Source organism: Xiphophorus maculatus, chromosome 20 (assembly GCF_002775205.1).
Source record: "Xiphophorus maculatus strain JP 163 A chromosome 20, X_maculatus-5.0-male, whole genome shotgun sequence".
NCBI lineage: Eukaryota > Metazoa > Chordata > Actinopteri > Cyprinodontiformes > Poeciliidae > Xiphophorus > Xiphophorus maculatus.
In genome coordinates, this window is record NC_036462.1 from 3,935,460 (window position 1) to 3,955,952 (window position 20,493).

Here is a 20,493-nt window from a genome sequence, read left to right on the forward strand (position 1 = left end):
TATATTATGAAATCTTCTTAAGTAGAATTGATTGATTAGTTCCCCAGACTTTCTTCAGGTTGACTCTGACTACATTCACGCAGTCGGCAAAATTGCGACTCAAATGCGCTTTTTTTACAACCTATATTCATTTTTTCTGGTCCACCATCCGGCGTCTCAGGGGGGGGAAGCGGTGCAGCACCAACACTGTTTATAGTGGGGATGGTGTGCTGCTGACCTCTACTCGGGACGTTGTGGGCCGGTGGGCGGAGTACTTCGAAGACCTCCTCAATCCCACCAACATGCCTTCCACTGAGGAAGCGGAGCCTGGGGACTCTGGGTTGGGCTCTCCAATCTCTGGGGACGAGGTCACCGAGGTGGTTAAAAAGCTCCTCGGTGGCAAGGCCCTGGGGGTGGATGAGATCCGCCCGGAGTTCCTTAAGGCTCTGGATGTTGTGGGGTTGTGTTGGTTGACGCGACTCTGCAATGTCGCATGGACATCGGGGGCAGTTCCCCTGGATTGGCAGACTGGGGTGGTGGTCCCCCTGTTCAAAAAGGGGGACCGGAGGGTGTGCTCCAATTATAGAGGGGTCACACTCTTAAGCCTCCCTGGCAAGGTCTATTCAGGGGTCCTGGAGAGGAGGGTCCGTCGGATAGTCGAACCTCGGATCCAGGAAGAGCAGTGTGGTTTTCGTCCTGGTCGTGGAACACTGGACCAGCTCTACACCCTCGGCAGGGTCCTGGAGGGTGCGTGGGAGTTCGCCCAACCAGTCTACATGTGTTTTGTGGACTTGGAGAAGGCGTTCGACCGTGTCCCTCGGGGAGCCCTGTGGGGGGTTCTCCAGGAGTATGGGGTACCGGGCCCTTTGATACGGGCTGTCAGGTCCCTGTATGACCGGTGTCAGAGTCTGGTCCGCATTGCCGGCAGTAAGTCGGGCTCGTTTCCGGTGAGAGTTGGACTCCGCCAGGGCTGCCCTTTGTCACCGATTCTGTTCATCACTTTCATGGACAGAATTTCTAGGCGCAGCCAAGGTGTTGAGGGGGTCCGATTTGGTGGCCTTAGGATCTCATCTCTGCTTTTCGCAGACGATGTGGTCCTTTTGGCTTCATCAGATCGTGATCTGCAGCTCTCGCTGGAGCGGTTCGCAGCCGAGTGTGAAGCGGCCGGGATGGGGATCAGTGCCTCCAAATCCGAGGCCATGGTCTTGAGCCGGAAAAGGGTAGAGTGCCTCCTCCGGGTCAGGGGGGGTGTCCTGCCCCAAGTGGAGGAGTTTAAGTATCTCGGGATCTTGTTCACGAATGGGGGAAGAAGGGAGCGGGAGATCGACAGGCGGATTGGCGCAGCGTCTGCTGTCAAGCGGGCGCTGTACCGGTCCGTCGTGGTGAAGAGAGAGCTGAGCCAAAAAGCGAAGCTCTCGATTTACCGGTCGATCTACGTTCCCACCCTCATCTATGGTCATGAGCTTTGGGTCATGACCGAAAGAACGAGATCGCGGATACAAGCGGCCGAAATGGGTTTTCTCCGTAGGGTGGCTGGGCTCTCCCTTAGAGATAGGGTGAGAAGCTCAGTCATCCGGGAGGGACTCAGAGTAGAGCCGCTGCTCCTTCACATCGAGAGGAGCCAGTTGAGGTGGCTCGGGCATCTGGTCAGGATGCCTCCTGGACGCCTCCCTGGTGAGGTGTTCCGGGCACGTCCCACCGGGAGGAGGCCCCGGGGAAGACCCAGGACACGCTGGAGGGACTATGTCTCTCGGCTGGCCTGGGAACGCCTCGGGATTCCCCCGGAGGAGCTAGAAGAAGTGGCTGGGGAGAGGGAAGTCTGGGCCTCCCTTCTGAAGCTGCTACCCCCGTGACCCGACCTCGGATAAGCGGAAGAAGATGGATGGATGGATGGATATTCATTTTTTCATGGAAGTCTGAACGGCCCAATTTCTAAAACGATCAGATTTGTGCCATACTTCATAATATGTTTAAAGAGTGGAGATAAGAAGTGAAAAACAACCAAATGTCCCCCAAAAAGCTCAAGTTAGACTATCATAAGAATGGCTGAGTGTTTTCAAGAAAAATTCAAAGGAAATGAAGGTGGTTTAAGACTTTTGCACAGTCATACATGTAATGAATAATCTCTTTGGTCCTACACAGACATTATTGCCAGTATACCGTGGGCCGAAGGATTGATAGGGATAAAGGAGATGTTTCTTCCAAAGCTGACCTCTCGTTTATTGCTTCCTGACCTTCGGAGGGATCAACAGTGTTGTGCTTGCATGCACGCCCACACACACGCACACACACACACACACGCACACACACGCACACACACACGCACACACACACACACACACACACACACACACACACACACACACACACCCCAGTGTTCACAATCATTTAAGCAGAACAAGCAACTCATAAAACTAAAAAGATCAGCAATGGAAAAAGTGCACTGCAAGCACAGATTATTATATTCTCTCATAATACAGAGAAAAGCATCAGCATGCGAGCAATCTCACTGTTCAGACACACACACGCACACACACACACCATATAAACTCTGCAAGTAAACAAGGATACACACACCCACCATACCTGCTCTGTTCAGAATGGATGATTCTGCAGCTCATGATGTGGCAAAAATTTAATTGTTCAGCAAAACTAAAGATATTAGCAATGAACTGATAGAAACAACCAGATCAGTTTATGATGTTTTGGACAAAAGTTGGAGAAAAATTGTCGATTAAATGTTTAGAGTTTCCCCAGGAAGAGATTTTACATTTAGACCTCATTATCTGATGAAAGTGGGAATAATTATCAGAAATAAAATGCTGCTAAATGGCAGTTTACACAATTTTTTATTGGATGAAATGATTGAACAACAAACAACTTGAATATTTGTATTTTAAAGGTTGCCTATGATGCTTCCTTGACAGGTTAGGTAGATCCATTGCCGATACAAAACATGTTCATTACAGTTTCTGCACAAAATCATTCTTACATGATGAGATTATATTCTGGTCCTTTCAGAATGAGCAGTTTTAAGGTGTCTTGTCACTTTAAATCCAAACAAGGTGCTGCTGGCCACGCCCCCAAACTAAATGTTTACACTCGCATGTGAAAATGGCTGGAAACAAATGCGCAATTAATGCTTTGAAAAGCATTAGTAGAGCCTCCTGGTAAAACCAGCTGACAAAATATGCTGGAGCTCAGCGTGGGTTGCTAGGTAATGAGCCGGGCTTTGCTGGGGTTGCTAGGTGATGGACAGTACCTACTGATTTGTGACAATATATTCTGTAGGTTTTTGGAATGTGTCATTTTCCAAACACCAAAAACATTAACTTATTGCCAAAAACCAGAGGTGTGTTTTTTTTAAGCACTTGAGTTGTTTTTAGAAGTAGTAACCAAATGGAAATACAAAGAATTCTGCATAACGCGTCCCCTTTAATGCACACACACCTCTACTGAGATTTATTTATTGTTCTTTATCTGGCTGCAGAGAAAGTCTTCCTTATATCCGGTTTTGGGGTTACGGCCAATCAGCACCAAAGAAATTAAATAACTGTTTTCCAAATACAGTGGATATGTGAATTTTTGACAAATAATTTGGATTTACGTGGAGAATAGAAAAAACAGGGAATAGTTAAATCTGTGGATACTGACCTGTGAGCAGGCAGGGGTTATTAGGAAAGCCTAATAACCCAGGAAACTCAGAATACTGTTGATCGGTACATTTTTATTGAAATTACCAGAAGGGTCTTTGACAATCCACATCAATTCTGGTTCAAAATACAGCCACTGCAATCTTTCATTCACCCACTCAATCTCTAAGGGAGGCCAGAAAGAAAACACAAAACAAAGCAGAGAGAAAATTTTGTTTTTAACTATTAAGTTTCTAAAATTCACTGAATAACTTGTAGAGTGGATGTGGACCTTTGTATTACTGAAGTTAGCTGAGGTTGCTCTTGAAAAGTAAGGTCTTGTGTCTCAATCATGCCATGCAGTACAAAATACATTTGTCTTGCATTGGCCTTTTTGAACTGGCTTTGCAGAGACGGCTCATTCCATCAGAAACACATGCAACGAGGCGGCATCGTGATAAGTCACAGAGGAAAACGCCAACTCACTGCCCAGCGTGGACCAGCAGCCCGACACAACCAACACATGCAACACTCAGAGGCAAAAAGACTGAATGTCCAGCATGCACAGCTCTGAGGAGCTCAAATACTTGCCTCTAGAAACACACACCAGTACAAGAATCAATGCTTATGCACAAACACACAGTCCACTGTTTGCCATTTGTGACTCTTTCAAGCCCTTAAAGTCAGAAAAATGTGTTGATGTGCTGATAAAAATAAAGTTTAGCTATTTGTCAGATTAGTTCTGAGCAGCTAGGATTTTTAGTGGACAGAGGACAGATATTTTCTTTTATTTCTATTGATTCCTAAATTTTAAGCTTAAAATGTTTCAAAAAATCCTGATCTTTTAAAAAAAGCTATTCCTGTGAGAAAACAGTTCTCTGCTGCTGAAAACGGATTTAGATAATATTTAGCATTATGAAAGTGACTGAAAATGTATTAGCAGCAAAATAAAGGTCAGAAATTAAATGTTTTAATGTCACTTTAAGGAGATATTTTTTTCTCTTATTCTGCTTTCACCAAATGTAAAAATAAATTATGCTGCAAATAATGTTTTTATATATTAGAAGTCTTGAGACTCGATTAACATTTTAATTCCAATAATTGCATTGTCTGTAAATATTCGCATTTTAATCAAGAAGTATAGAGACAAAATAAACAACATTTTCAACTAAAAAACTAATTTTGCTGCAAAATTTTGAATAAATGGACAGAGATATTTATTGTTTAAGTCTGTTAGGGGTTTCAACCATCAGATTGGTGCAAAGTGCTTTCAAATGTTTCTTTAATGTGAATTTGAAAACATACTTAAAAAGAAAAAGTGGACTGTGGACTCTGACATTAGTATTGGTGCCATCTGTGCTGCTGCCACATGAATATGAATATGTTCGCTGATAGAGTAACCCCTTTTAGAACAACTTGAACAAAACAACCAGCGTCCCATCAGATCATTTTTTGAACCATAAATTAACCCCCAGTCAGCCAAGAGAAATGGTTTTGTCGTCCTTCGCTTGTGGATGCTGCTTGTGCGTCAGATTTATGGGAGTACCAGGAACACATGAATACAACAGTTCCACTCAGAATTATTAAACGCAATGCAATTTTTAATGCGCTAAAATCCGTGTAATTAAATATTTGAAATGAACATATTAAAGTTTCAATTGTAATTATTACAATACATGAGATTTTAATGTTTAATATATTTATTATATTATTTCAATCTGGAGAGACTCACACGGAGAAGAAAATAGCAGTTAAAAAGATTTAATGGTACAATTTCTTTGGCGCTCGGACCCGGCAGAAGACCGTGAGCCGAGGATCGCCGTGAGCAGGCGGTCTGCTCGGCGACCTCGGGATAGTCTTCCCCCCCGGGACTGAAACTGGTGGTGGAGCGGAGCTTGGAGAGGAAGAGCACAAGGGATCCTGGAGGACGACCCTCGTGGTGAAGGTGGAGATGGGGAGGAGGTGGGTCGAAGCACGGCTGACGAGCAGGAAGACCCCAGGGTAGCTTGGACTTTTGAAGGTGTCTTTGGACGACGATTGACTGGAGCGGCGTGAAGCTCCGGTCCGGATTGGCTGCGGTCGGGCGTAGTGATTAGATGATGTGGTGAAGCTGGTCGAGTCTCCCAGTTTGAATTTTCGCCAAGGCTCCATGTTATATTGAATTCTATCTTATTTAAAAATTTAATTGTTACATTGTGCATGATGTATTCTACAAATTTTACCTGTGAAAGGTATAACAAGTTGTATCAAGTGTTATAAATTGTTTGTGCACAAGTACACCAGATACACTAAGCTAGTTTAAGGTCAGTTAGTCCGTTAGTGACACAAATTGTCTCCGCATGTCGGATCCATCAGAATTCAGTCCACACTTCCAGGTTCAGTCACAGACTTGTAAATCTTTTCTCATTGCAAACAGAAACTAAAGTTTCACATGCCCAGTTCTTCTGCATGATGACTTAATGGAAAATGGGACAGGGAAGCTGAGAGTCTGAGCATTCGTCTCTATCATATCAACTCACAGATATTTAATTGCTTCCATTTTTTCAGGGTTGAAAGTTCTTTTGTGCTGTGCTTGTAGTTTTTTTCCTAATTTTTCCACTGTTCAAGTCGTCATTTAATACTTAAGTATTGAGTAAAACGGCACGCAAACTCCACAGAAAACTTTGAAAGACCTTCAGAAAGTCTGAAGAGCTATTTAACAAGACTAAAAGAATCTAATAATGTCGCTGCCTTGAAATTAAACTTATAGAGCTTTTGTTAGGTTGCACTCCACCGCAGTACTATTGAGTAAATGATTTATTGAAATGTGAAAAGATGAAGAAATATAATGTTATTGGCTTCCTATTAATTGGTTTTACATTTCAAATTAACCCACAGCAAAGACCAAACTGCATTTCTATCTCCATGTTTATGATTAGATTTTAAAAAGTTTGCCTTTTGTAAGAAGTGGATGTGCAATATGAAGGAGGATTTGGGTTAAAATAGTTCAAGCAGGTCAGAGCAGAAGCAATACTCAATGAACTCACTGAGATCACTTTTTGTTATTTTTTCCACTGCCTCACTCATGGCAAAGAAACCAGCTAATTACTTCATAATAGCACTGAAGTTCTGTTATGAGTCAAAGATTTTACATTGCATTCCACATAAGTTCATTTCATTAAAGCACAAATTACAAAAGAAAACCTGCAGAATGTATTTCACTAATAGTGTCGTAGTTTTAGATGCAAAATCTGTGAAAATTTTCACAGCACAAGACTTGTGCAGCAAGGAGAGACGTTAAAACTTTTACTAACGTCATCAACACTTCAACATCTAATTAGAAAATGAACCCTGTGAATGTAAAAAATTGTAATATTGTCTGAATTCCCTGTCAAACAAAATGCTTGCAACGAATCCATGAAGATATTCTATTTGTGACTACAAAGATGCTGCTGGTTGTTTTAACAGACCCTGAAGCATATGAGAAGCCATGCAGGTTTCTCATGACGTCGTAAATTTGGAAATGTGCAGAAGATTTGAGTCCAAGAGATGAGTCAAACTGCAGAACAAAACAGAACAGGCAGTTCATTTACATGGCTGGCTCAAAGCTTTCTGAAGAAGCAAAGTTCTCTTAAGATGAAGTGCAGTAATTATCACTTCCAGCATTTTTAGACTCAAAGTATTTCTGACTTTTCAAGACAATTCACACAAGACGAGATGAATTTTCTTGTGAGTCTAGTTCGCAGGGTTCAACTTTGATGTCTACAGCATGATTTCCTTCATGGTTTCTAAACCTGAAGCATCAGCAGCCTCTGTAAAATGTTAATCAGTAAACGGCTAAAACATGGACATGCAAGCATTGAGGGAAAAGCAATATCTAACTAGTACAGCTGGGTTTAGATGTAGAAATGTTCTAAATATGAATGTCTTTCTTCTCATACTGACCAGTCAAAGTGTTTTTACCTAAAAAATCTCATTCTCATACTAATACTATCATTTGGCAATTTCAGGCTTAGTGTCTTATCTAAGTTCGCCTGATCATGTGTTTAGGGAAACTGGAACATATTTACTTAAAAACGTCTCAACTTTGGAAGAGCAACAGTGTTACAATGGTCACCTTTCAACAGTGAATCATGTCGTCTTTCCATTTTTGTGCTAATTGCTTTAACGAAAGCAAAATAATCACTGCTTTCATGACTAATTATTAGACTCTGCAATGGGATTATTTGTTTGCAAACCTGAAACAGTTTCTCTGCAGGTAGCCAGCCTGCCTGGCCAAACGAACAGAATAAAAAGTAGCAACCAGGATTAATGTAAGCAAAATGTACAAGTCTCCTACTGCATATCACTGCATGAGTGATTATCTTTCAACCATCAACAACTTACGTAATCGTGGTTATGGAAATGATGTTGGTCTATATAATGGGATTTAAATCATTAGCGACTAAAACTGCTCAACATATTTATAAAACTGGAGGAAAGACGGGGAATCATCGCCTTCAAGGAAGAAATGTGGTTAGAAAATAATTCTAAATAATCATGGAAATGTTTGGTGAATTCAAATCGAAGATGACCAAAAACAAAACTCATGACTGTTTGTTACTGAGAGTAAGAGCATTTCCACATGCAATGTGAAAGGAACTCGAGGGATTTGGACTCTCCCTCAGAGAGTGGCGCAAAAATGAATATCTGCAAATCCCAATAAACTGACATACTGTTAAGAAGGCCCAGATTTCTTCACAATAAAGTGATGAGGTACATAAAGTCACAGCTTCTGAAATTAGACTTTTTTTGTCAGGAAAAAACAAAACGTGTGTATTAATCTCTGTGATGTGAAAATCTGGTGGGGACTAGATGACAGTTTCACGTAAACGTTCAACTGCCAGAACTTCAAAGTAAATTCAGGAGCCGTATCTCATTTAAACACTGAAACTTTGCCGTTATAACGAGATGTAAAACCTGTTAAAATGAGAAAATATATTCTCTTTTAAATAAGAAAGGTTGGAACAGTAAAACAGCAATACTTCTTGGGATTTTTAAATGTCACCTAGAAGAAACAGAGTGAGAAGGAGGATCATAGTGAGTCCCTTTATGCCCTTTAACGAGTCGTAATCAGTCAGAGGAACATAATATTATATCTCCTTATAACAAGAAACTCTCATTTTTACAAAGAGATTATAAAGAGATTTTCTCGTTATAACGACATTTTGCTCCTCTATTTTTTCCAAACTCTGACAGTTAAAACTATTTACATCCTGGTGTGTCAAACTGTTGAATTTAAAGATGGCCTTAAGACGACGGATCCTTTATTAAATGCTTTGCAGTATCCATATCTTTCATCCTTAAGTATTCATTCTGTGCTCAATTCACTTCATTTCACCCCTCATCAAATCTTATCTCTCTGTGTATAAATATAAATATAACTTACCTTAATTCACAAAGTTGTATTCATGTCTTTGGTTAGATTTTATTCCACGTTTGTTTTGCTTGTAGGAAGTTGGCCAAAAAGCAGAAGGAAACTGCGAGCAGCTCCACCCAGCAGAGGGAGATGGGTCCGGTCACCACGGCTGATAAGAGCACCACTAAAGTGAGCACCTTGCACAAAGACGACCCGTTCTCCACTTCCAGCCCAGACCTCAACGGCTTCAGTGAGTAAAACTCATCTGCAGTTCTGTTCTACATGAAAATGATCAAGATTCACATTGTTACTGGCAGCACTGTGGACATCTGGAGAACATTATCCGTAAATTATTCCAGAAACCCGAAGAAGAGTAGGAGTGCACCGATACACTTTCACTTCCAGTACAGATATCTGAGACAAAGTATCAGTCAATACCGATCCGATACAGAAAAACAGCACTGAATTGACAAAACATAAAATGACATAAATGTATTTTATGTCTGTGTTCATTTGGCCAGTACAGTACACTAACTTACACCAATAGCTTGGTCATGTAAAACCAACCCAACTTTAATTTGCTGAGTCAGTGAAATTATGACAGTCAATGTAAAACGAAGAATCAAGAAACTGACAAAAACAATAGATTCACTACGTAAAATAAACACATCTTGTTTCAAATGGTCCTGAAAGTACAATTAATTAATCGCAAAATTAATTGAATTAAGTAATTCTACATATAATGTAAAATAAATATTGAAGGATTTCATTATTTAGAGCACAAAGCATAGAATTAGAATGAATAGATCTGCCTTTATTCATCTGAAACTGTCACTGGAACCCAATCTAGATTTTTTATCAATATTAGGACCAGTAGCGATATTAATATCGGATCAGTATTAATCTAAAAAAAAAGCAAGAGCTTCCTGTAAACATGTCCCTCTATTGGCTGGTTCTCTGTCAAAACACACTTATTAATCAGTTATTAACCCAAATAACAGACGTTATGATTAGAAATAAAACTTTAAGATGAGCAGATAATGCAGTATGTCACAAGCTTCCATCTTACTTTGTGCTTCTTTTGGACATAACTGCTCCTTCCACTCGCAGATTGCATCTTGTAAAAGAACGAACTGCATTTTTCTATTTTTCTTTTTAAAGTTACTCATATTTGTGTGTCCGGTATAATTAGGCAGTTGCTCTCAGGCGGGCATTTTTCTCTTGTAAATGTCACGCTGGCCTTTGGGGGAACTTGGCTTTTGAGAGCTCCAGGTCCAATTTAATGCTGGTCATAACTGCCTGCACTCTTCTTCTTAACTCTCCCTACTGATGTACAAAAATTGTTCCTGCACTAAAAGATGCAGACTGAGTGAGTGGTGTTACATTTGTTGCATTTTGAACATTCAGGTTAAATTCATTCATCTACATTTCTACACTGCAGTACGTTGTTTTGTATAAACTTTTTTGCATATTTTTATATTAACTTTTTGATTAAAAGTTTTTAATGCTGGGTAAAAACCTTTTTGTTATCAATGTTCATGTAAAAATCAGAAGGAAGGTTTTAAGACTTTTTGTTGCTCCTTAGGATGCTGTCTGTTCATTTATATTCGCTAATAATTCCCTGATTTCTTCACAGAGCAGTTCAGTTTATTTAGGGTTCATTCACACCAGCCCTGTTTAGTCCACTTTAATCAAACTCTAGCTTGTTTGCAAAGAAAGTCCAGTTCATTTCAGGAAGTGTGAATATGCAGCTGAACTCTGGTTGTCATAAAATCAGTTCAACCGGTTTGGTTGAACTGAACTCTGGTGCTGTTTGAAAAGCAAAAGCAGGAAAGCAGACTGAAGTGGACTACAACACAGTGCATTCTGGGTAACTACAACCAAAACAAACGTGAGTCTAGCTCTATCAGAAGAAATGGCTCGTGTTTTTTTTTTTTTTACCAAAGATCAAAAATCCTCCAGCCTCTAAAATCTGACAGTGCTCCATTTTTGTTTACGTTTTGTGAACAAGGAAGTTATCTTCAGTATCTTTTTCTGAGGTTTTTGTGATTTTTTAAATTTTTTATTTTTGTTCTTGGTGCAGCGCCATCAAAGGTGAGGACGAGGAAGATTGTTTGACACAATGCAGTGTGAAAGAAAACTGCAGCAGCTGAAATCGTTACTTTTTGATTCTCAATCAAACTGAGCCTACCGACTGAAAACACCCCCACATTAAATTACACTCAGGTGGACAGAGTTTAATTATTATGTGACGTTTGAAGGCTGCACTAAATACAAATGCATAGCGTTCTCAGCACATTTCTGTTTGTGAAAAGTTAGGAAATTTTGTTCCATAATGAACTACTTGTTGGTCTATCACAAAAAATAAATACAGGAACTGTGGGAACTGCATGAAGTTAAAAGTTAGTCATAACAATGTCACAAATTAGTGTCCTCCTATCTGTAATTCAGCTTTGGTAGTGTTTTTTTCTGAAATGGACAAACATTTACTTGCCTGCAGCATACTCTGCCAGGCTCGGTCCTAATGAGACTGAAAGCGCTGACACAGAGAAGGGACCCAGTAATATTTCTGCAAGGAGTCTCACAGGGCAAATAACCTTTTTGTGTTATTGCATTCTCACCCAGTCACCAGATATCTTCACAGGACATTGCTGTCAAAGCAGATTTTTCTTGGTATGCAGGTACACTCCTGACTGTGTTAAAGCCAGACTGCTTTTTGGGCAACATTAGCATACAGTGGTAGTTTGCATAAAGCGAGAGGGATTTATCACCATCCAAACAAACAAAATATGCTTGTTTGGATGTATTAGAAGTGTGGGACAGAGATAAAGAATGAGAGAAGTGATGGAGGAAAGGGAGGATAATAGAAGATATACAACTTAAATAACCCACAGTGGGGAAGTGATGTCATCAAATGTACAGCAAATGGAAAATAAATAACAGTAGGGTGCTTGATTCTCATCGCCCTTCAGTCTTCTGTCTGGGGTTTCTCCCATTGAGCTTGATTCTTGTTGTTGAATTTCAGTGAACAGAAGAGACTTGCAGATTTGAGTATTGTGCAAACCATTATAAAATGCTAAATAAAAAGAGATCTTACACTTTAAAGTTGCATCCCAGCACTTTTACAACTGCCCAGTTGGTCTCCCCACTGAGGGATTCACTGTCTGTTCTAAAAGGTTTGCTAGTAGAAGACATTTCTGGGTAGTCAGTCAAATAACGCATAAATGTAGCTAATTAAGAAAGCTGGTTAAAATTCCTTTATATGCCAAGGAGATTTATTTTGCTCATGTTCTATCTATAGTTTTTTAAAGTGATGATTCACTTTCTTTTCAAATGAGAGCTTGTATCTTAATATTCTATATGCTCTAATTAGGTAATAAGCTGAACAGTTTTGTTAGTAATTTTTTGAGGGAAACATTTCTTAAACTTGATGTTGCATTTTTTTGTGCAAAAAGTCCACCTCAAAAAAAAATGTTTACATGAATTAATTTATGGTTTTGATCTTGGGTTTGTTTAGAACATGGTCAGTTTGTGGGACTGAACATGTTACTACTGGTACATGGACTGAAATACAAGAACTGAAATTCAGCTGCCAAATGAACCCAAAGTGTTTTACACCAAAGAAAACAGAATAAGAAGCATTGAAGTAGAAAAGATTCACAGAATCTGATTCTAAGAAAGGCAGATCTGTCAGTTTCTAAAAACTAAAGGAACGCCGGTACATTTCTGTGTGCTTGGCAGGAACAGCTGAACGGTGTGTTATTTCTGAGATCCAAAGGTTTGCAACCAGGACTGAGTGTACTTGATAATATCAACCTCCCAAAACTTCAAAAATGATTCAATTTTATCCAAGAATTTAATTATTTTCACATTTCAGTACAATAAATATAGCATCTGAGAAAATTTCAGTTAAACTAAATATTCATCTTTATAAAGTTATAAATGTATGAAACACGTGGAAATTAATAAATAGATGATAAAAAGAAGATGAAAATTGGTTCTAAAACAAATGTTTTACCATGTGAATAATGGCGGCTTACTGCTTTATATTATATTTTCAGACTTCTGTAACAATGAAACATGATGGTGAATTGAGAGATTTAAACCTTTAAAGCCTCAGATGGAAATTTCATTGTAACTTATTTTCTTGCTTAGCTGAAGACCAGCAGTAGATCACCAGCTTAAGATCTAAACAACTGATTTATTATACATAAATCAGATCCATGGGCAGGAAGACAAATTTAAAACTTTCTGTTCAAGTTGCTGTTTTACAGCAAAATGCTTCATTTACAGTAAACACTGATTAATTAAAACATTTCGTTAAACTGTTTTCATCAAATAAACTTATTTTGCATCTACGGCTGTAACAGGGACAGATATATTAAGAGGGAAATTTATTAAAAAATAAGTAAAAAAGAAATAGAATGAGGAGACAGTAAAGTAAAGGATGACATGAGGAGACAGAGGATCTGGTGACTAGTAGCAGCTGGAATCAATGCGGCTCTTTCTGCACAGCGATCTCCATAAAACAATATTTTAAAGAAGAATTATAATGAAATCCACTCCACCTAATTAGATTTACATGAAAAGTCTATCTTAATGAAAATCAGTATTTTATTTGTAAAAAAAATGGTTAAACTGTTCTGACTGATTTTTAAGAGGTACTTCAGTCAAATATTTTCTGTAATGATTTGAATAGCATAAAAAAATCATTAATAAGACAAGTATAAAAAAAAACTGTGCTACAATTCAGAACCATTGATCTAATTAACTAATTTAAATGCATAAAATGACTATAAAAGTATATAGAGAAATGCACATATTTAAGATTCTATTACCTGTAATAATCGACACCATACACTAAAACCAACTGCATCTCACATTCAGCAGCAACAAACTCATAAGCTGTAGAGGGAGATGATGGTGGGACTTTCCAAGATCAGGCTGTGATTGTTGGGAAAGACAATTGAGTTGAACTGCGATTGAGACGCAGCTCAACTGCAGCAGAAACACCACAACGCATTAAAAATAAAGCTAGTTTTGGACTAACTTAATTTATATTTTAAGTTTTGAGGTCTACATTTTGATCTAGAAACTCCATAAACTGCTTTTAGTCTTAAATTGGTAGTAATTTAAAAGAAATGCCATTCTACACTCAGAACAAAGTTCTTTCTGGCCAGAATATTTTTCATAATTCATAAAAACTCAAATGCAGACTACTGTGAAGTCCTCAGAGGTTTTTACAGATCTGTGGTTTGTCAGTTTAATAACAGCCTCTTTAGAAACCACACAATAAAAGATATATTTCTATCTATCTATCTATCTATCTATCTATCTATCTATCTATCTATCTATCTATCTATCTATCTATCTATCTATCTATCTATCTATCTATCTATCTATCTATCTATCTATCTATCTATCTATCTATCTATCTATCTATCTATCTATCTATCTATCTATCTATCTATCTATCTATCTATCTATCTATCTATCTATCTATCTATCTATCTATCTATCTATCTATCTATCTATCTATCTATCTATATACAGTATATCTGAAATAGCAGGTATAAACGATAAATGTGTAGGCTAGTTGTCAGAGTGTATTAAGTTTATTAAGCGTGTAATATGCTCCAGTTAGTCTCCCAACAGTTCTCATCTTAACTTATTGAGCATGTGCCTGTGTCTGTCTGCCCTACAGCAGTCTCTGGGTGTGTAGAAGAGATGGTGTATGGGCAGGAATAAGGTAGCATTGGTCACAGTTAAAGGAAGGAATTTCTCATAATGAACCACATTTATAAAATGTGATGTTTCCACCTAACGGTCCCCACTTTGCTCTGTCTTCCATTGGTGACCAGCTTGACAGCCCATCCTTGGGATGAACTTGTGCAAATGTTCGCTTAGAGCTACTTATTGCTTTTCCACTAAAGCAACGTTGGCTCCTGTACTGAACAAAATGGAAGATTGCTAAAGTGAGCCACTCACTGTTTGCTGTTTTTCCAAATATTTGTTAAATAATGGGTCTTTATCAGTATCTTGGTGAAGTCCAGGAGTTTAAGTCAAAATTTCCTTTCCTTATAACGTGAGACGAGTGTCTTGTTGAAATAATCTGCCAGTAGAACTAATGCTTTTTAAATCAAAGTTAAGGAAATATTGACTTGCAACAAGCTCCTGTATCTGGTTGAAAAGTTAGTTGTCAGTTAGTTTTGCCTTAATTTCAGTGTAATAATATATTTGCGCTGGAGACTACACCCAAAGAGTTTGTTTTTACAGTGTAACAGCTTATTTTCTTTTGTATTTTAGTGACAACCACTTTGTTTAGTATAGGCATGGATTTTCATTTTCTTCAGCCTGCTATTTCACAAGTTACTATTGTGTATGCAAGTAAATAGAGAACATAGTAAATAATGCATAATGCATACTATTTTATATGCATTTAAAACATGAAATACCTTGCAGTAAGTGCAAGGTTCTTTAGAAAGTAAGCTAATAAAAGCAAAGCTCTATGCAGACTGACTTGCATAATGACTAAACAGCTTTGGGAGGTTTTGCTATTGATAAGTTTCTGGTACTTCAGCTGCATCAATGATCCCTAATGAGGGATCTAATGTCTTTAGGGATAACTGCGATGCATGGTGTTAACAAGCTTCTGGAAAAGTCCACCGATTTAATGATGGTGTCGCCTGAACCGCTTTGTCATTATTACTGCAGCTCTTTGGGAGATTTGTCACTTAACCTTTAACACACTGCATGTCTCTTTGGGCAACACAATGAGTCATGGCGTTGACCTTCTTGGATATTTTTCTGGTAGCTTTTACTGAACAATGTGACACTAAATGATGATTTTTGTACTTCTGGTTTGATTTCATTTTCTTTTTTAGAACTAATCAAAGACTGGTCCACATCCCCAAGATGTTGCTTTTCATAGATGTGTAAATCATTTCAAGTATTACCAAACTGAGGTTCTACCTCCTTGTATCCAAATCCAATTTTTAAAATATATTTTTAACATCCTCGATGTTACAATTTTATTCTCATTCATTCTTTGACTAGTTAAATTTATCGACCCCCCCTGAGAAACATGTCAGATTTAAGTGTATGCCCACTGGCCTGTAATCACTGTTGTGCTTCCAAATTCAATATTGGCTGCATCAGAAGTGCCATTAATGTTATCGAACTGCTCCACATGCTACTGAAAATTGATCTGCCTTTGTTGATGTTTTTATTGTTAATTGTCTCTGAAAATCGACTGTTGATTTTTAGATAAGGTCGCTCTGGTGTAAAACTTTCTCAACTGATTCTCTCCTTTTTTCCATTTCTACATCATCTTAAATCTTCCATCTTCATTCATGTCTTTCTTTTGGCCTTTGCTGTACATCCTTCATCCCCATCTCTGCCCTTCCCCACTTTTTAAAATAATTTTCATTGTCCTTACTGTCATATTTTCACTTGCCTCTGTTCTCCACAGCCTCCCCCTCCCCCTGCTCCTTCTCTGTGCAGGGAAGCAAAACGCTGCAGAGCAAATCCTTGCTGAATTCCTACTACTCAGGTAAACTCAGACATTTCTTGCCCACTTCTAATTTTTGTAGATGCTTAGGCAACAATTTATGTGTTAATTTGTTGTGTTTTTTAATGCCAGTTGGAGGAGGGAGGAGTCAAATACAGTGAAATTTAAAACTTCCTTGAAATAATTGTGTATTTGCACAAAATCTGTACCAATTATGTCCAAGTAGATTTAGAAATACACCCTGTTAACAAACAATCACATTTCATACATTATGTGAAGTACTCACCTTAACTTCTACAAACACTCTTGGGGACCTTGTCTCCAGAGAGTTTTCTTTTCTCTGACTCATCTGAAAATAAAACCTTTCTCCAAAAGGCATTTGGCTTGTACATGTGGGCAGCTGCACATTTCAGCTCAACTTGAATGAGAATGAGCGCTGTTGCATAAATCCTTCTAATGCTGGCAAAGAGAAACTACCAGCTGTAGTTAATCATGAATATTAATTTTGTTCTTGTCAAGCTAAAACACACCAAATGCACCGTTTCAAAAAATGTAAATACAGGGAAAAGTTCAATACATTCTGTCACTCTTTTCAGAAGCCTCACATTTCTGGCTTTTGAAATCTTATCTTATGTAATATTGTAATTGTGTGAGTCACTGAACTTTGGGTTTTCATATGTCTGTAATCCATGTTCCTTAAAATTTTCACTATTTGTCATGGATCTGCATATGACTTTCATTATCTAAATGAATGACAAAAAATATTAAACTTTTAAAAAATATTCCAAACATTTTATATGAATTTTATATACACCAAACAGTCTCAACAAGTGTTTTTAAAGCGATTTAAAGATTTGACTGTCGTTGAAATGTTCAAATTGAGAATTCTGGCAGCAGATAGATGTGAATACTGTTTAATGTCAGGTATTCATGTTTTACAGTATCCAAAGAGCCTGTTCCAGCTACAACTTCAATAGGTAAGAGAAACCGCTTGTTTTCGAACCATAATTAAAAACCAATCAAAGTCAGTGGTCAATCTTTTAGCTCATCGGCGTCTGTGTTCATTCTGATGTTGCACCAATAGTAAGTGCTTCTGTATTTCCAGTGAAGTCCTGGTATTTCCAGTGATGAGGAACCACAACAACATGTGACTAACTGAAGTTGGAGACTCCTTGAAACTGATTATAACTGCCTATTGTAATAGTTCAAACACTAAATAGACATTAATATACATTAATACCTGCAGTGGAAACAGAACTACCACAGAACCCAACACCCATGATAATCCTTATTTTCAATCTTGGGGTTTACAGCCAGGCTCACAATATTACAGTCATACATGTGACCCCTCTAAAATATCTTTACTATTCTCTTGCATCTTCTTTCTTTCTGTTCACTTTATCTTCCTTTTCCCTTCTGTTGAACAGGTTGATCAATTTCTTGCCAATAGGCTTGGCTCTGGCCTTTGAAAGTGTGTGACATGCTCTGTGTGCGTATGTGTGTTTAGCCAGGTTTTTACACAAGAATGCCACTTCTCCCAGTTCCACACACAAAATCCAGCAGGAGATATAAAACCTAACCAGTGACTGTTGATTATTTCTAATCTGCCCTTTTTCCTTTTTCTTTATTGGCTAAAACTTGGTGAAATTCTCTGACAGTCCGTTTGTTTGTCCTCTTTTGTTTTCCCCTCATGTTGGTCGGGGGAGGTAGCAGAAAGAAAAGTTCTTCTTTAGCCTCTAAAAGTGCTGTTGATGATGAGGTGACATAAACCAACTTTATGTGTTGTCAATCTGATTAAAGCCTACTAGACTAAATGAGCAAAAGAAGGAAAACGGATCATTGACAACTTTATTTGAGGATCTCATATTTTCAGCAGATTTACTTCTATATTTCCCACCCAGGGGCTCCGTATGGGGGGAAGTTATGACAATTCTAAGGGCTCCTGACCAACAGGGGGCCCTCCACAATTTATTTATTTATTTTTTGTTCATAGAAATAAAAATCAAAAATTGGGACCCTGTCAATTACAAAATTAATCACATTGTATTTTCGAACATTGTTTTTAGCAGTAAATATTTACTGTTCCCACTCCCAGACCAAAAAACACACATCCATATTTGCCCTGAACCTCCTGGATCTGCAGGAAATGATTCGTTCCTGCTTGGAGCTTAACGGTGACGATGTTCAGTAGCAGTCAGTAGAAAACAAGAACGACTGTGGCTGTTACTATGCTGCTAAGAAAAATAATAAAGTCAAGTTTTCAAAAAATAGAGAGACAAAAGGGTAAAAGTGTCAATTTGTAACCCAGATTTTCTCCGAGAGGTGGGTAGACTGTGTGAGATTATCAACCATTTAGCATAGTTAGCTTAGCTACAGACTGTTTGCCTCCATTTCACTAACATTTAATGAATTAAGGAAATAAATTACCCAGACATTCATATATTTAACTTGTCCCTGTATCTTTTACCACTTAACAACAGGTGAGTCAGTCAGTCAGCAGCTCTAGTCCCTCCTGACCCGTCCTCTCTCCTCTTCTAAGAGAAATTAAAGCTGCAGAATGTAACTTTTATAAAAAAATATTTTTTACATATGTTGTGACAATATGTATGAGAGATAATCTGAAAAATCTATTTCCTCTGCTTTCTCAAAGTGCTATCTAGAAACAACCAGTGGCAGGAGAGTTTTAGTGCTGTCAATCACAATCTCATGTGGTGCTGCTCATTCTTCCTGCCCCTGCAATGCTGCAGCTAGCATAGCCTAGTTAGCATAGCTACCAGTGACGGCAGATAAATGCTTTTCCTGTAATATGTTGTTTCTCCACCATTAGCACATTTAGCAGTGAGTGAATGAAGTTGATTGACAGCACTAAGACCCTCCTCCTGGTTCTGATTGGTTGTTTTGGCCAGAATGCTGCATTACGTTAGATAGCAATAATAGTTCAGGGACGAGGTGAAGGAGATTGATTGTTTTCACAGATTATCTGTCTCATAACAAACTGTCACAACATGGTGACAACTTTAACAAATATGGAAAAACATATTTTTTATTAAAGTTATATACTGCAGCTTGAAGAAAATGCAACTACACAGCATTTTTTGAGAAGTCTGGATTGCTTCATGTACATTTTGCATGTTGCTTTTGACTGTTGCTTGTTGGGAGACATTTCAGTATCTAAAACTAATAGAAAAAACTTAAGCAACTTACTTGCAAATGTACGCCAACTGTTGGATATGAAATTCATGAGCAGTAAATATTGTGTTAGTTATCAGTATTGGACCAAAGAAAGCAAGGCAGTTGCAAGCCTTTAAAATTGTGACACTTTTGATGGATCAGATCAGGGATGGGCAATCCTGGTCCTGGAGGGCCTGCAACTCTTAGACGTCTCCAAGGTCCAACACACTTGAATCCAACAGCTGAATCTCCTCCTCAGTGCAGTCAGGTTCTCCAGAGTCCTGCTAACGACCTCATTATTTGACTCAGGTGTGTTCAAGTAGAGACACATCTAAAAGTTGCAGGAGGCCGACCCTCGAGGCCTGGAGTTACTCACCCCTGGGTCAGATAGACTCAAAAAATTGTCACAGCAGCTGGGGGGGGCAATTTAATTTTTTGTCAGGGGCCCAAGATTCCTGGCAGCGCCCCTGTCCCCACCTATTTGTGCAGGTTTCTGTGTCATTTGCTGATGCACATCAGGGTATGATGAAGCAGAATGCAAAAAGATGCTTGAGTGATTTATGCACTGGCAGAAATTTGGTGCCATACATCTTCATACAATGACATTAAGTTTTAATGGAGCCATCTGTTCTCTTTACAATTAGTCTGAGAACCAAGAGATGTAAAACTGAGCTTTGATCATTACAGCAACAAAAAATCAGCTGTTTGCAACAAAAGTGTAAAATGATGGAAACTCAACTTGGACTGGAACAAGCGCATTAACAAACGCTCACATTAACAAACGCTCACATTAACAAACGCTCGCTTTAACAAACGCTCGCATT

General features: G+C 38.6%; 1 protein-coding gene across 12 annotated transcripts in view; it reads left to right on the forward strand.

Annotated features, from left to right (window-relative positions):
* ptprt (protein tyrosine phosphatase, receptor type T) overlaps positions 1-20,493 on the forward strand; it is a 316,939-nt gene that overhangs the window by 234,518 nt on the left and 61,928 nt on the right. For all 12 annotated transcript variants that reach the window (XM_023325145.1, XM_023325149.1, XM_023325147.1 and 9 more), the window contains 3 exons: positions 9,084-9,238; positions 16,460-16,540; positions 17,440-17,475. In XM_023325145.1, the coding sequence (XP_023180913.1) occupies positions 9,084-9,238; positions 16,460-16,540; positions 17,440-17,475 (272 nt within the window). The remainder of the gene's footprint in view (positions 1-9,083; positions 9,239-16,459; positions 16,541-17,439; positions 17,476-20,493) is intronic.